We start from the raw sequence: 17334 nt of genomic DNA, 5'->3' as shown, positions 1-17334 counted from the left end.
TGGCAGGAAGGTAAACGGTGTTTCCGTGCGCTGCTCTGGTTCGCCAGATGCGCTTAGTCATGCTGGCCACATGACCCGGAAGCTGTACGCCGGCTCCCTCGGCCAGTAAAGCGAGATGAGCGCCGCAACCCCAGAATCGTCCATGACTGGACCTAACGGCCAGGGGTCCCTTTACCTTTACCTAAAGGGGATTTACCAGGAACAACCCAATCTGGAAAAGCCAGAACGGATTGCTTAACTCAAACAGTTCAGACAAATCCATCAACTTGTTGCCTGCAATGTACAAGGGAATGTTCTCTGTCACCAGCTCACTTGCATGAATGAGGAAGGATAATATTTAATCAACATATCCTCTCCTACTATCCACAACATTCCCACAGAAGTTGTTGCTTTTCACATCGGGGGAGCAGGTAGCCCAGTGGGGGCGGGAGTGTTAGAATTCCTGCTCCCTGATTGCAGTCATGGGGTTGTTGTCTATCACATGATGGTGTATGTTTTTATTCCACAGAGTGGGAAGTGATGGAAACGGGATGTTTGTGCTACTGGTTCCGCGAGGTGGGACTATTGTCCTTTGTTCTTTTTCTCTTTGCTGTCTGATGCTAGAGAGAGAGGGAGCCATGTTGCAGAGCTCCGTGTGTGTTTATATGTAAATAAAGTCGATTAGCCAAAATGCTGAGTTGCTGAGGTCTGTCACGTGCAAGGAGCGCAAACTCTGCACATCCCTAAGTGTGCCGGTGTCAGTTGGCATCGGTCACTGTGATGTTCGGGCTGAAGAAAGCTTTTGAAGCTCCCGAACGATCGACTAGGAGGGAGGGAACATACCAGTCGGGCATGTGTCTCTGCCAGGGTCCTACTCGAGTGTAGGCTGAACTCCTGACAGGGAGATAGGCTGCCTTGGAGAGGCAACATGAATTTCAGGTCCTCCAAGGAATCACAGACAGGAAGACTGAGAGGTGATGATAGGAGAGCCATCTTCAGATATCTTAAGGGCTGTTGCACGGAAGATGGAACAGGCTTCTGCTCCATGGCTTTGAGTCACAAGGAAGGAGATTCTGACCAAAAACAAGGAAGAACCTTCCGGCCGCGAGAGCCATTTGACTGTGGGACGGACTTCCCCGGAAGGCGGTGGAGTCTCCTTCCTTGGAGTCAGGATGTGTGTGGACATCTCTCAAGGATGCTTTGGCTGTGATTCCTGGTCACTTCCAACTTTTCAATTCTATATGACGCCCTCCTGAAATTATATCAGCTGCCGGTGACACACGAGACAGCTGCCAGTCATGCTGGCTGAGGTTGATGGGTGTCGTGGTCCTGGAGTGCACAAGGTTGTAGATGACGGAGTGTCGAGAAATGACCGGCTTTACCCATCAATGCTTTTCGCTGTGAGACCCCGGGAACTGCTGACCCTCTTCTGACTCACCTTCCGAGAGAAATGATCGAAGATGTTGCAGCCGTGGGTGTTTAAGATGGCAATGGCCTGAGCAAAATGGTGCCTCTGTGCAGAGAGAAAAACACGCCATTTTAGTGTCCCAGCTCCAGCCCTCTGGAATCAGTTGCCAGCTGAAATTAGACAGGCGCCCCGCATCATGGGGTTTAGGCGCCTACTGAAGATATTTTTGTTTGAAGGAGCGTCTCCACCCTCATCGTTTTGCCCAGACACTGAGGTCCAGTGCCAAGGGCCTTCTGGCGGTTCCCTTGCTGAGAGAAGCCAAGTTACAGGGAACCAGGCAGAGGGCCTTCTCAGTAGTGGCACCCGCCCTGTGGAACACCCTCCCACCAGATGTCAAAGAGAACAACAACCAGATTTTTACCAGATTTTTAGATGACATCTGAAGGAGCCCTGTTTAGGGAAGCTTTTAATGTTTGACGGACTATTGTATTTTAATATTTTGTTGGAAGCCGCCCAGAGTGTCTGGGGAAACCCAGCCAGATGGGCGGGGTATAAATAATAAATTGTTGTTGTTGTTTTAAAAGATGCAGCCAGCTTGCTTTCTGCTGCTCCAGAGGGCAGGAACCTCGACACTGTTTTATTTTCAATAAGGAGTCAGTTTTCATGCATCCAGCCGCTTCAAACTGCACAATATTAATAATATCTGTAATAGTTTTACCTCCATCACTGAGCCTTCTGAGCTGTACAGGGCAGCCAAGACCGATTTCTGAAAAGAGAAAATAAAGAGACATCATGTCAAGGAACCCAAGCTGCTGTCTTAATCCAGGACGATACGAGACCCCAAACCTCTCCCTCCCTTTCTTGAAGACGGGTTCTGCTTGAATATTTTTGTTTCCCCTTCACATTGTTGCAAGGAATGTTCTTTTCGGCAGGGACACAGGCATGTTTGGTTTGGAAAGACCGCAGAAACGTTTTGAATTGGCGCCATCCGCGTTGTTATTTTGCATTTGCAATATCGCATTTGTACGTTTGTTCTCGGGAGCCTTTTGGGCTGAAAGGTGACATATAAATAAACCGTAATGCAGAATAAATAAATAAAAAGTCGTACCGAAGCCACCTGGAAGGAGTTGTTGGTGCCTCTGTGGTCCAGATCGTGGCACATGCAGGAGATGAACAAAGCAAAGATTTCGATGTCTCTGTCGAAGGGAAAAAGAGCAAAAACCACGTATGAGCTGCGGAAGGGCTCTGAGATGCCTGGGCTGCTCCCAAATTTGGCAGTAGAGGAGGCACCCCATATGCAAACCAGCCCCAGGGGAGTCGGAGGTGGCATCTTCGCTCAGCCTCCCCAACCTGGTGCCCCCCTGCCAACCAAGCACACCCTCAGATCCAAAGTATTTCATTTTCTTAAAGCAGAGGGGGAGGGGACCTTGTCAAGTACCCAGGGAACATGGGAGCAAGAGGTCAGTATTGGATCCGGAGTCAGGATGTGGGTCCTTAGCTCAGCCGGTAGAGCTTGAGATTCTTAATCTCAGGGTCGTGGGTTCGAGCCCCATGTTGGGCAAAAGATTCCTGCATTGCAGGGGGTTGGATTAGATGACTCTCGTGGTCACTTCCGACTCTGCAATTCTGTGTTTCTATGAAGCTGGAACATAAGGAGAGCTGCACGCTTGGCAAACCCTCACCGTGATCAGCTCCTGCCCAGAAACCAATGTCCCCACTGTGGAAGGACATGTTTGGCCTCCACAGTCACTTACAGACTCATTGTTAAAACTGTGTTTATGGAAGACAATCTTGCTCGGCTACGAGGGATCGCCAAAGAAGAAGATACCCCACCAAGCTCCACATCACCAGGACACTCTCTCCTGTCCCTGCCTCCATGCGCTCTGTGGCTGATCCCTGGCATAAACTCTGCCCCCCTCCCTTTGGCAAGCAAAGCATCGTCCACCTACTCCAAGTAATTGACCAGCTCCAGATTTTTGTAGAGCAGGTAGCAGAAGTGGGAGACCGAGAAGGCATGGGTCCAGTTGTGGTATGGGGGGTCCCTGTATCCCTTTTTCACCATCAGGCAGAACCTGTGAGGAAACCCCCCCCCAAAAGAAGCCCATTGGTGAGAATGACACTGGCTATTTTCATTTTTATTTAATAGATTTTGCACTCCATTTGGTCATAAAAAGAAGCCAACTACTAAGTAGTGTACATTCAATATACATTAAAATTCAGGATCAATTCAAACATTAAAAAAACACCAAAGTTAGTCTATTCCTCCCCCCCCCCAATAAAGTTGCATATTAATACACATGTCAGATGCACATGTCTGGGTAGGCATGCTTAAACAAAAAGGTGGGTTTTTTTTAGCCAACGCTGAAAATACGACAGCAAAAGGCCCTGCCTGATATCAATTGACAGGGAGTTGCAAAGCGCAGGTGCTGCCACACTGAAATACCATTTTTGTGCCACCCTTGGCTTCTTCGGAGGAAGTGTGCAGGATTTAAATGTATAATGAACTTATACATTTATACATTTATAATGATGATGATAAGTCTGGAGTGAAAATTATGTGGCACTCTAAAAAGCTCGGTGGGTGAAACCCAGCCATTTGCAAGACCGTTGTTCCTTTAAAAGTGGGCACCCCTTAAATTGCTCTTTCCAAATAACTGAGTCTGCACAGCCAGTTTGGGGCGTTTGGTTTGGGCGCTCTCGGTCGCAACCCAGGGGCCGTGCAAGCCCCAGCCTTCCTCCTCCCAGTGGCAAAGTGGAGAGTGGAGGGGCAGGCACTGGGGAGAGACCCAGGGCCATCTTACCCATAGGCACCACGGGTGTGGGGCACCCGGGCGTCGGGCTCTCAGGGGTGCCAGGCTGAGAGTCCGGGGCCCGAGAGCTGAGTCCGGGGAAGAGCCCGTGCGTTGGCCGCAGCAGGCTCTTCTGCTGTGGGCGGCTCTGTGCCGCGAGTTCGGGGGCAACTGAGCCAGCAAGATGCTGAGAGAGCTGGCCAGCTCAGCCCTCTTGTGTGTCTGGGAATGAGCCACTGGGGGAGGGGAAGCCGGGCGCATCTTTGCACCCTGGTGCTTAAGACAGTTTTGGAGAGACCCTTGCCCCTTCTGCAGTTCCAAGATTGTGGGGATGGCTGAGGCTCATTGGGGCTCAGCAAGTGAAAACACAGACCCTCCTGGCTCTGACTTTTCCCCAGCGTTTGAGTTCAATGGCTCAGATTCATCGTGGCCCCTGCTCACGTTAAGCCACAATGGAAGGGCCTTCTTTGTGGTGGCTGCTTCCAGGCAACTTTGGAAGTCCATGCCTAGTGAAGCCAGACCCCTGTCCTTCCGCCAGCAGGTGAAGATAGTTATATTCCTGCAGGCAGGGCCGGGTTGAGGTTTGATGAGGCCCTAAGCTACTGGAGGTAATGGGGCCCTTTATATGTCCATCTGTCCTTTGTCAACAACAAATTGCCACGGTTATTTGTGTTGGATATATATGCTATATGGTAATTGATGGACCTAATAGGAATCTAAAGCCATTTGCACAGGTTGCCCTGCAACCAGTCCATGCAGAATGTAGGTACCCTATATATAGAAAGGAGCAAACCAGTGATATTTTAGGGAGCAGGCTAGCAGGCGGGGCCCATGACTTACATCATAGGAGCCTACACAACACAAAACACTGTTGCTGTATGTAGGTTTTATTTTATTTGTTTCTTATCTTATATTTTGGAAATGTACATCCAGTTTCTTTTCCTTTAAATTTTTCTGGGGTCCCCAAGAGATTGGGGCCCTAAACTATAGCTTGTTTAGCTTATACGTAAATCCGGCACTGCTTGCAGGTCTTTGGGAACTGGCTGGTTTTTGTTTTTAAGGAAAGTGCTTTTAATAGCACTGTGCTGTTTCTGTTTTTTAGATTGTTTTGATGCTAACTGAGTTCAATTACCTTTTAATAAAGCTCTTATACGTTTCTGGCCTTTTGTATTTAATCTGTGTTGTTTTGTTATAAGCCACCTCGAGCCCCAGTCTGGGGGGAAAGCCGGGTGCAAGCAACAGCTCAGTTGGCAGAGCACGAGATGCTTAATTTCGGGGTTGTGAGTTCGAGCTTTACGTTGGGCAAAAATATTGCAGAGGGTTGGACTAGATGACCCTTAGGGGTCCCTTCCAGCTCTACAATTCTATGATTCTAATGTGTGAGTCTATGAAAGGGAGAGAAACAAAAGACAGCCCTCTTGACATCCTACCTGACAAGGGTCTGGCGGTTGATTTTGTAGCTGCTGATGAAATTCATGTCCTGCAACATGCTCAGAATGGCCTGTGGAGAAGAGAGAGAGAGAGAGAGAGAGAGAGAGAGAGAGAGTATTCAGGACGTACGCAGAAGCAGCCAATCCCAACTTGATGCCCTCCTTTGGACTACAACTTCCATCAGCCTAAGAGAAAAAGGTAAAGGACCCCTGGACAGTTAAGTCCAGTCAAAGGAGACTATGGGGTTGCAGCGCTCATCCAGGCCGAGGGAGTTGGTGTTTGTCCACAGACAGCTTTCCGGGTCATGTGGCCAGCAGGACTAAACTGATTCTGGAGCAACAGGACACCGTGATGGAAACCAGAGTGCACAGAAACTCCATTTACCTTCCCGCTGGAGTGGTACCTATTTATCTACTTGCACTGGTGTGCCTTCGAACTGCTAGGTTGGCAGGAGCAGGGACCGAGGAACGGGAGCTCACCCCGTCGCGGGGATTCGAACCACCGGCCTTCTGATCGGCAAGCCCAAGAGGCTCAGTGGTTTAGACCACATCACCACCTTTGTATTACAACTCCCATCAGCCTAAGAAAGCACAGAGGGCGTATGCTGTAGGGGTGGAGATCTCCCTCACAAAATCTGGAGCACTGCCGATTTCTAAGGATCCCTGTGTTTTGCCTTGTTTTGGAAAGTACAAAATAGGTACATCTCAAATTAAAATGCAAACCCAACCAAATTTCTCCTCCGCCCTCAACGCTCACCATAGACGTGTCGTCCTCTGGAAGGGAACGGGGGGTGTAGGTGAATTTGGCAAAGCTCGGGTCAATTTCTGAGACGGGCACAATTCCTTCATTGAGGAGCTTGGTGTATTCATCATCTGAAACCTGGAAGACGAAGCAGCGCTTAGCTTTTCAAAAGGAAAAATAGCTGGTGCCGCCTTTATTATTATTATTATGTGGAACAAGCTATTTTGAGGAGGAGAAATGTGACAATCAAGACTTCTGGGGGTTAGACTAGATGACAATTGGAGTCATAATCCCAACTTAAAGCTAAACTGCCAATACTAAGTCACCTGTGTTAGCATGTTCATTTACCTGTTTACCAACACATATGCAACCTGCTGCCTGCCGGAGGCTGTTGGAGCACAACTTCCCTCAGGCCCAGCCACGGTGGGAGTTGTAGTTCAACAGTGCAAGGTGCCAGGTGAGCAGAGGCTGCCATAAGCTGAAATAGGATGACAGGAACCTAGGCAGCTGGCAGGCACAGAGTCAGAGCCATGGTCCACCCACCTAAGTATTTCCTAGTATGACTGGCAGCAGATTCATGCATCGCAGGGGGCTGGACTGGATGACCCTCAGGGTCCCTTCCCAAGCCTATGATTCTATGATTCTAACTCTCCAAGGTCTTCCCCAGCCCTACCTGGGCGGTTGGAGGATGGATGGTGACTAACGGATTGAGGTTGAATTCTGACAAGACAGAAGTACTGTGTTTGGGGGACAGGAGGCGGGTGAGTGTGGGGGACTCCCTGGTCCTGAATGGGGTAACTGTGCCCCTGAAGGACCAGGTGCACAGCATGGGGGTCATTTTGGACTCACCGCTGTACATGGAGACGCAGATCCATTCTGTGTCCAGGGCAGCTGTCTACCAGCTCCATCTGGTATGCAGGCTAAGACCCTCCCTGCCCGCAGACTGTCTCGCCAGAGTGGTGCATGCTCTAGTTATCTCCCGCATGGACTACTGCTATGCGCTCTATGTGGGGCTACCTTTGAAGGTGACCCGGAAACTACAACTACAACTAATCCAGAATGTGGCAGCTAGACTGGTGACTGGGAGCGGCCGCTGAGACCATATAACACTGGTCCTGAGAGATTTGCATTGGCTCCCAGTATGTTTCCGAGCACAATTCAAAATGTTGGTGCTGACCTTTAAATGGTCTCGGCCCAGTATACTTGAACCCCCATCGTTCAGCCGGGACACTGAGGTCCAGCTCTGAGGGCCTTCTGGTGATTCCCTCCCTGCGAGAAGTGAGGTTACAGGGAACCAGGCAGAGGGCCTTCTCAGTGGTGGCGCCCGCCCTGTGGAACGCCCTCCCACCAGATGTCAAGGCAATACACAACTATTTTACTTTTAAAAGACATCTGAAGGCTTAGGGAAGTTTTTAATGTTTAATGCTGTATTGTGTTTTTAATATTCTGTTGGGAGCTGCCCAGAGTGGCTGGGGAAACCCAGCGAGATGGGCGGGGTATGTATAAATAAATAAATGTTGTTGTTGTTGTTGTTGTTATTATTATTATTATTATTATTATTATTATTATTATACCTGAAGATGCTGCCAGAGTTTGAACTCAGAACCTCCTGCATGCCAAGCAGATGCTCTGCCACTGAGCTATGCTATCAGTATACTGATGCTGGAACTAGCTCAGGTCTACCCCCCCTCACATGCCCCCAAGAGGAAGGTGATGCAGCAAGAGGGAGTCAGCTTGTTTTCTGATGCTCCATAGGGAAGGACTTGGACCAATGGATTCAATTAACCAGAAATGCAGCTGAACATTAGGAAGAACCTTCTGACTGTAAGAGCTGCTCAACAGTGCAATGGTTTCCCTCGGAAGGCGGTAGACTTCACTCGAGATATCTATACAGAGGTTGGATGGCCACCTGCCAGCGATTCTGGAGCTGGGATTCCTGCATGGCAGGGGGTTGGACTGGATGACCTTTGGGGTCCCTTCTAACTCTACAGTTCTATTATTCTATAACGCAAAGGCAAGCCAGCCTTACCTTCATATGGTACATCATCATCTCGTTGGCCAGGTGGCTTCGGTACTGGGCTTCGTGGACCTTCTTGTAGAGCAGAGACTGGAGTGAAGGAAAACAAGGGGTGGGTAGGGAATATGTTAATACAGGGGTCGCCAATCCAGTGACCACGGGCACCAAAGCACCCATGAAGGCTTCCAGTGGTGCCCCCTGTTAGAATTCCTGCTCCACGATTGCAGTCATGGGATTGTTCTCTATCCCATGATTGTGTATGTTTTCATTCCACAGAGTGGGAAGTGACAGAGACAGGATGTTTGTGTTCCTGTGTTCCGTGAAGTGGGACTATTGTACTTTGTTCTTTTTCTCTTTGCTGTCTGATGCTAGAGAGAGAGGGAGCCATGTTGCAGTGCTCTGTGTGTGTTTATATACAAATAAAGTAGATTAGCCAAAATGCTGAGTTGCTGAGGTCTGTCACGCAAGGTGCGCAAACTCTGCGGATCCCTAAGTGTGCCGATGTCTGTTGACATCGGTTGCTGTGATATTCGGGCTGAAGAAAGCTTTTGAAGCCCCCGAACGAAAGACCAGGAGGGAGAGAACATGCCAGTCGGGCATGTGTCTCTGCCAGGGTCCTACTTGAGTGTATGGATGTTTTTGACGTATCTTGGATGCTTTTGTTTTGTTTCTGAAGAAAGATCTGCAAAAGCTTGAAAAACCTTTTTATAGGATGGAAACGCGTCTCTGTGTTAATGGATCAAAATCTAGTGATCTTCAGCAAGGAGGCTTGCTTTGCACCCTCTTCCCTGGAAAGAATATGGTCCGTTGCAGTCTTCCCCAACCTGGTGCCCTCCCAGCTGGTGCAGTCGTGGGGCTGCACCCAAGGCTTCTGGAGAGCACTAGGTTGGAGAAGGCTGGTCCACTGTGCAAGGGAGGTGTACAGCTCTACCCGGGGTGGAGAAAAGATCCAGGGGAACCCAAAGGATCCTGCTTACGTGGGCGATGCTGATGCCACAGTAGATGGAGAAGGCGGTGGCCAGATCCTCATCAAATTTGCTGAACCAAGGCCCATTGATTTTGTTCACCAGCTCAGCCACTCCAATGACCTCTGGAAGAAGCGGAGAAGAAGACAACAGGTGAGTTCTTGCATTGGATGGGCAGGAGAAGGAGCACACCCGATTGCTGTGGGATGTGATACATAGATAGCAGTCAAGTACAACATTCCTTGTTTTCCTAGAGTGGACATGCAAGGGGAAGTTTGGTCCAGCCAGTCGGAACTTCCTCTTTCCTCCTGGGCTGGGACATACTTTCTTTGCATGTGACTAGAGGTGGGCGTGACTTTACCTGTCCAGGTAACAAAAGCACGAGGCACACAACACTCTTTCTCTTTTCCTCTTTCCTCTCTTTGACTTCCTCCGTCGTTGAAGCAGCTTTTTAGCTAGAGATGCTCTGTTGGCTTTCAGCCAGCAGAGGTCACTGGGATTATCCCCATATGGGATAGATCCACATGTAACTAAGTCTGCCTTCAGGGATCCAACTGTGAACTGATGACGTGAGTAAACTTCTTTTATATACTTTAAACAAGATTGTGGCATGTTTATTCTTTTAAGAGGGATATAAGGGAACTTAGGTAAAGGTAAAGGGACCCCTGACCATTAGGTCCAGTCATGGCCGACTCTGGGGTTGTGGCGCTCATCTCGCTTTAGTGGCCGAGGGAGCCGGCGTACAGCTTCCGGGTCATGTGCTCAGCATGACTAAGCCGCTTCTGGCGAACGAGAGAAGTGCACGGAAACGCCGTTTACCTTCCCGCCGGAGCGGTACCTATTTATCTACTTGCACTGGTGTGCTTTCGAACTGCTAGGTTGGCAGGAGCTTGGGCAGAGCAATGGGAGCTCACCCCATTGCGGGGTTTCGAACCACCGACCTTCTGATCGGCAAGCCCTAGACTTTGTGGTTTAACCCACAGCGCCCCCCGCATCCCTTATAAGGGAACTTACCAGGAACTTAATAGTGAAAGGCTTACACAAGCCTGCAACCAGCTATCTGCTGTGCGTTTAAAAGGAAAATGTAAAACTCTGCTGCATTATAGAACTTGCTGGAACAAATTAGGAAGAATATTAATAAACAATATATCCTCTCCTGCCTTCCTGAACATTCCCACAATTGCAGTGCATAGTTAGACTACGGAACTCTCTCCCACCAGAGGCAGCAGTGAGTGGATTAGATAAATTGATGGAGGAGGAGAGGGCTATCAGTTGCTACTAGTCAGGAGGGCTCTGCTTCTGAATGCCAGTTGCTGGAAAAGAGCAGGAGGGGAGAGGGATCTTGTGTTCGAATCCTGCTTGCGGGTTTCCCATAATTGGCATGTTGTTGGCCTGATTCAGCAAGCTCTCCTTATGTTTCCCTTTCTTTCTCCCTTCCAAAGGATGCTCCGATGATGTGCCTTCTTCTTGGCACGTCAAGAGGCAAGGGAGCTGTCAGTTACGCTTGAGTAAGTCGGTGAGCCCAGGTGGAGGCGAAAGGGGAAGGGACGTTGATCCTTCTCCCACTTGGAGGAGCACGGAAGATGGGGCACAAGGGGCTTCTCAAACATCTCACCCGCATGGGGCATTGCGCACACCTGGCGTTGCGCTTCTTCCACACACTCACCCTGGTTCTCGTCCTTGATGGGGAAGCAGAGGATGTTCCGGGTGCGAAAGCCAGTGCTGTCGTCCACCCCACGGTAGAAGAGCGGGTGCGAATAGGCGTCCTTGATGTTGAGGATCTTCCCTGTGGTCGCCACGTGGCCCGCGATGCCCTGATCGGCCGGAATCCGGAATTCGTGGCTCTGAGAAAGGAGTGCACAGCAGAAGGAAAGCGGGTTACTCCACAGTCTCGTGTGTGTGTGTGTGTGTGTGTGTGTGTGTGGAACTACCCGCCACCAACCAGCCTTGTTACTGGAAGGGCATCGTTGAGGACTGAGAGGAAGGCCAGCCAATACTCGGCCTTCGGCTCGAAGACAACAGACATTCTGTCTCAACAGGAGGGAAAGGAGGGGATGGAAGCGCAAACTGGTTGGGAGGAGAAGGGGGGAAACTGATAGAATAAAAATAACAGAAGTTCAAAAAAACCAGTGTGGTTTATCCGGAAAGCACGTAATATTAACTAGGAGGAGACTATTAAAAGATATTGAAAATTGATCTGCTTGGAATCTAACGGGATAAATATCTTAAATAAGTGACTTCACCACTGCTTACTTTTCTAATAAAGTGTTATCGGTCGGTAGAGCATGAGACTCTTAGGTTTGTGGGTCCGAGCCCCACGTTGTGCAAAAGATTTCTGCATTGCAGGGGGTTGGACTAGATGACCCTCGGGGTCTCTTCCAACTCTGCAGTTCTGTGATTAGGCTGGTAGACTGCTTAAGACCATCAGGAAAGCCAAATTTCATGTTGCACTGTGGGGAGGGAGTCCTGGGTGTCTGCATTTGCTGTATCGAAGATAAAATCCCACTGAACAGCTTAGAATTTACCAGGGTCCTCCAAGCCTTTGGCAACATGCAATATATGACTTAGTATCTTTCAGCTAATGCTAAATCTCACCTACTTTTGCACCAAAGCGAAAGTCACAAGTGAGGTTTTCAAGTTAGGGGGCAAGTGAGGCTCTGACAGCTGCCAGAAATTTGGATAATTCCTGCCCAGAATTTCTTTCCGTTTTCCTCCCAACCAGTTGAGGCTTCCCTCACCAAAGCGTTGGCGCGAAATTAACTACTAGCTTCCACCCAAAGGTCAGTTATTGCCAAAAGCTTGGCTTGAATGTGCTGGGATTTAAAATGAATTCAAATTCTCCCAGTTCTTTTTATTTCATTTTTGCAATAATCTCTCCGGATTCAGACGGTGTAAGAATAAGAGAAGGGATGGGAATTGAGTTTGGCAAAAGATACCTGGAGCCTTAAAAACCACACTGGGGCCAAATCCTTGAGACAACCAAGAAATGAAATATTAAGAGCAGTTTAAAAGAACTTACAAGGATAAAAATAAGGTAGGGCCCACAATTATACTCCCATCCCTTTAGTTCAGGGGTGTCTAACCTGCTGCCTTCCAAATATTGTTAGACCCCACCACCTCCCAGTAGTCCCAGTGTGGCCACTGGTCAGGGATGAGGATGGTTGGAATTCTGATCCAACCATATCTGGGGGACCAGAGATATATGAAGCGTGGGGGGGGGGGGACTCAGGGGAGGGGTTTCCCTTCCCCATTTTTCCTCTCCCCCCCCTTCAATTTGTCCCTAAAAAACTGGAAAAAAGAATGGGGGAAACTGGAGAAAAATGACCCCCATTTCTCCACTCCCACTTTCACTGTAGTCCCCCCCCCCACGCTTTCCTTCTGGTGGCCAGGGCCGGATTTAGGTTTGATGTGACCCTCAGCTACTGAAGGTAATGGGGCCCTTTGTATGTACACCTGTCCTTTGTCAACAACAAATTGTCGCTGTTTCTTGTGTTTGAATAAATACTATATGGTGATTTATGGACCTAATAGGTATCTCAAGCCATTTGCACACAACAAAATGTGTATTTTATCAAAGTAATTGTTGAACTGAAATACAATTAAGAAGTATGTTAATAGTGAAATAATTATTAAACTCTAACTTAAAATGATTTTTTATTCGTAACAAACTTAATAATGCAAACACATTGGCATTTGGCAATAACAAAAGTTCCTTTAGAAACACAATTTTCAGAGACTCATAATCTAGTCTCTAAAAACCAGTCTCTATGCAACCAGTCCATGCAGAATGTAGGCACCCTATATATAGAAATGAGCAAACCAGTGATATTTTAGGGAGCAGGCTAGCAGGCAGGGCCCATGACTTACATCATAGGAGCCTACACAACACAAAACACTGTTGCTGTATGTAGGTTTTATCTTGTTTGTTTTTTATCTTATATTTTGGAAATATACATCCAGGATTTTTCCCCTTTAAATTTTTTGGGGGCCCCCAAGAGAGTGGGGCCCTAAGCTTCTTATGTACTGAGTTGAATAGGATCCAAAATGCAGCAGTCTGATTCCTCCTAGAACAATGTAGCAATATGATTGGTCCGCAGGAGCCACCCAATCCAGCTCCAGGTGGAAGTGAATCTACAACCTGATTGGCCTACAGGAGAATCCCGGAATTAGCCAATCATGTGCAGCCCATTGTGTAAATAATGTATACAAAGCAGATATTTTGGGGAAACTCTCATTCCTCCTCTCCACTATGAGCTGAATAAAGAGCATGAAATCCACTCGACTCTGGGTATATTTCAAAGCTAGAGCTTGTTTAGCTTACACGTAAATCCGCCACTGCCGGTGGCCCTTACCTCATCATCCACCACACCCCCGTCAAAAACCTTGGCCACCAGTTCATGGCTGCTTCTGTCCAGCAGGAATACAGAACATCTGCAAAAGAACAAGCCCAGGTGAGATACGGGCTCGATAAACCACCGTCGCCAGGATCCTGACCGTTCTCTGGGACAAGCGAGGGGGAATGCAACTTCTGGGCCTGTGCACGGGTCAAAGTGGTGGTGGTGGTGTGAGAAACTGTGAGGTCCCAGAAGCATCACAAGACAACGCAAGTATCTGGTAAAGGAGGAGATAATTGCCACCACAGCAATGTTGGTGCTGCCACCACAGCAAGTCCCTTTGGGGGCGGCCCTTTGGGGACGGAATGAGGGCGTGGGTCAGCCCCCCTGTGTGCTAAAATTATGGTTTTGATGGGGGTGGGGTTTGTGATTTGGTGTCGTTTATTTGGGGTGGGGTGGTTTTAAATTGTTCTCAAGTGATATTTGCTAATTTGTATTTGTGATTTGTACCTTTGGTTTTACAAGGCTGGTTGATATTCTACAGCCTTTTAAATGTGTTGTGGGAGAGGGTGTTATACTGTCTCATTGTTTTTGCTTTAACCGTTTACTGGTGTGTTTTTTTTACCTTGTATTATTATCTTGAAATCTTGTGACAATATATACCGTATTTTTCGCTCTATAAGACACACTTTTCCCCTCTTGCTGTTCTGGCTTCTGAGATAGCCACGCGAAGCCTCTTCAGGGAAGCAGGAGAGTTCCTCCCGAAGCGCTGAAGAGGCTTTGCATTGCTTTCTTCAACAACATTTGATTCAGAATATTTTTTTTCTTGTTTTCCTCCTCTAAAAACTAGGTGCATCTTATGGTCGGGTGTGTCTTATAGAGCGAAAAATACAGTAACTCTAAAGATAAATACAAACATCTAAATAACTGGGCTGCAGCCGTAAGCTGTTTATTCCAGTTCCCCCGAAAGGTTTCCCTAACTGTTCATTTCCCCATTCTGCCTGAGCCTTTGCATCGCATGAGTGCCACTTCCGGAAATACAGCGGAATACAGGGGGCGGAGTTTGGTCTTTCAAATTCTAGCAGAGCCCTGTGCAAGCCCAACATGTGGCGCCTCTCGCTTTCTGTTCTGCTCAGTTCCCTACATCATAGTTGCAATGCCCTGTGCAGGGGAACACATCTTGCCGCCCTAAATCCGTTTCTGATACAATACGATCACAACTTACCGTATTTTTTCTGTGTATTAGACGATGTTTTTTGACTAGTACGAAAGAGGCTGCCCAGCATTCTCACAGGCCCATATAAGATCAGCGTACACAGTTGGGCCTGGGGAGCATTTACGGTTCCCAACCCAAATCCTGTGGAAAGCCATCTAATTCAGATTTTAATTTTATCCTGACTTATTTTTAAGAGGTGATTTAATTATTGTTTGATTTTATATCAGTGTTGATTTTTGATGTTAGCTGCCCTGAGCCCGGTCTCAGCCAGGGAGGGCAGGATACAAATAGAAGTTTATGATGATGATGTCAAAAAAACTGGGGTCATCCTATGCATGGATAGTGGCATGGGGGGAGGATCTGCGCACCCGCCAGGCAGCTGTTTGGTGGGCACGCAACTCCCCCCCTTGCCGCTGCAGGAGGCGCATGCCAGCAGTGGCGAGGGGGGAGCAGCTGCCCACTTTGCCAACCCCCAGCAACGGCCCTGCTGGAGTGATGGCGTGCGTGCAATTCCCCCTAAAAACTCAATGACTTTGGGCTCCCTCCCCTCATTTTCTTTAAATTTAGTCCCCCCCAAATAGGGGGCGTCTTATACATGGGGCGTCTTATACACGGAAAAATATGGTATGCGGTGGTTCGGCTGCAGCGGTTCCATGCCGTCACAAAAACTGTGTATACCCAAACCGTTAGATCTGCCTTGTGGCTAGAAGTTGAGGAGGCGGAGGAAGGAGAAAGAATCCCCTGAACTTCCAGAGTCCGCACCCCGAGTGGGCCTTGCCCGCCAAGCAAAGTGGAGAACTTAAAAGCTCATTTTGCACCAGGCAACCCAAGAAGACCTGGCAGAAAGAAACACACCTGCTGAGCCTTCTGCAGGGCCAGATTTAGGTTTGATGAGGCCCTAAGTCAGGCACCCCCAAACTCGGCTCTCCAGATGTTTTGGGACTACAATTCCCATCATCCCTGACCACTGGTCCAGTTAGCTAGGGATGGTGGGATTTGTAGTCCCAAAACATCTGGGCCAAGTTTGGGGGTGCCTGCCCTCAGCTACAGAAGGTAATGGGGCCCTTTATATGTCCAGCTGTCCTTTGTCCATAACAAATTGTCGCTGTTTTTGTGTGTTGAATATATGCTATACAGTGGGATCTTGGGTTACAGACGCTTCAGGTTACAGACTCCGCTAACCCAGAAATAGTACCTTGGGTTAAGAACTTTGCTTCAGGATGAGAACAGAAATTGCACGGCGGCGGCGCAAGGCCCCATTAGCTAAAGTGGTGCTTCAGGTTAAGAACAGATTCAGGTTAAGAATGGACCTCCAGAACGAATTAAGTTCTTAACCTGAGGTACCACTGTAAGGTAATTTATGGACTTAATAGGTATCTAAAGTCAATTGCACATAACAAAATATGTATTTTATCAAAGTAATTGTTGAACTGAAATACAATTAAGAAGAAGTATATTAATAGTGAATTTTTTTGGGGGGGGCCAAGAGAGTGGGGCCCTAAGCTATAGCTTGTTTAGCTTATACGTAAATCCAGCACTGGCCATCTGCCTTGCTTGGGGAGCAAGCCTCCTCAGTATCCCAGCTTTGGGAGGCTAGGGATCTAGTGAGAGATCTTGTGGGAATTCAGATTTGTCCTGTGGGATCTTGCATGAGCATCCCAGAATTGGTGCTGTGAGCAAGCCAGGCCTCGCAAGCAAGGCAGAGAGCTTTTAAGCAATCCAGCTAGATGGGTGGGGTATAAAGAACACAATTATTATTATAAGTAGAAGGCTGATCGCTGAAGAATTCACGCTTTTGAATTCTGGTGCTGGAGGAGACTCTTGAGAGTCCCATGGACTGCAAGAAGATCAAACCGATCCATTCTGAAGGAAATCAGCCCTGAGTGCTCACTGGAAGGACAGATCCTGAAGCCGAGGCTCCAGTACTTTGGCCACTTCATGACTCCCTGGAAAAGACCCTAATGTTGGGAAAGATGGAGGGCACAAGGAGAAGGGGACGACAGAGGACGAGATGGTTGGAGAGTGTTCTTCAAGCTACAAACATGAGTCTGACCAAACTGCGGGAGGCAGTGGAAGACAGGAGTGCCTGGCGTGCTCTGGTCCATGGGGTCACGAAGAGTCGGACACGACTAAATGACTAAACAACAACAACAACAGAACCGGAGCAAAAAGAGCTATTAAACTCTGTGTCTTGCTTGGATTTAACTTGTGCGGTTTCAAGCACCCTGCCTTCAGCTACGTATGGTTGAAATAGCACAAGTTACCCGGGTGCAAGAGGTGATTGTACTGCCTGGTGCAGGTTAAGCGCTCATTTCCACGTTATTTAGAAATGGATTTTTGCTGGAAGCAAATAGCGCAGAAATGAGTGCCAAACTTGTGCTATATTCCACTTGGTTTCCACAAGCTTCTTCTGCGTCAGGTGAAAGTTGGAACAGGATGCGGAAACTAAGAGAT

At 48.3% G+C, this 17334-nt stretch overlaps 1 protein-coding gene across 5 annotated transcripts in view; it reads right to left on the bottom strand.

Annotated features, from left to right (window-relative positions):
- PDE2A (phosphodiesterase 2A) overlaps window positions 1–17334 on the bottom strand; it is a 374629-nt gene that overhangs the window by 14232 nt on the left and 343063 nt on the right. For all 5 annotated transcript variants that reach the window (XM_081001873.1, XM_081001875.1, XM_081001876.1 and 2 more), the window contains 10 exons: window positions 13683–13761; window positions 10997–11174; window positions 9343–9455; window positions 8378–8455; window positions 6364–6486; window positions 5607–5677; window positions 3337–3459; window positions 2496–2583; window positions 2106–2153; window positions 1418–1492 (listed from right to left, as the gene is read on the bottom strand). In XM_081001873.1, coding sequence (XP_080857999.1) covers window positions 1418–1492; window positions 2106–2153; window positions 2496–2583; window positions 3337–3459; window positions 5607–5677; window positions 6364–6486; window positions 8378–8455; window positions 9343–9455; window positions 10997–11174; window positions 13683–13761 — 976 coding nt within the window. The remainder of the gene's footprint in view (window positions 1–1417; window positions 1493–2105; window positions 2154–2495; window positions 2584–3336; window positions 3460–5606; window positions 5678–6363; window positions 6487–8377; window positions 8456–9342; window positions 9456–10996; window positions 11175–13682; window positions 13762–17334) is intronic.

Source organism: Podarcis pityusensis (assembly GCF_964106645.2).
Source record: "Podarcis pityusensis genome assembly, chromosome: 4".
NCBI lineage: Eukaryota > Metazoa > Chordata > Lepidosauria > Squamata > Lacertidae > Podarcis > Podarcis pityusensis.
Note: the sequence above shows the minus strand (reverse complement) of the source record. Positions and strands in the feature narration are given on the sequence as shown.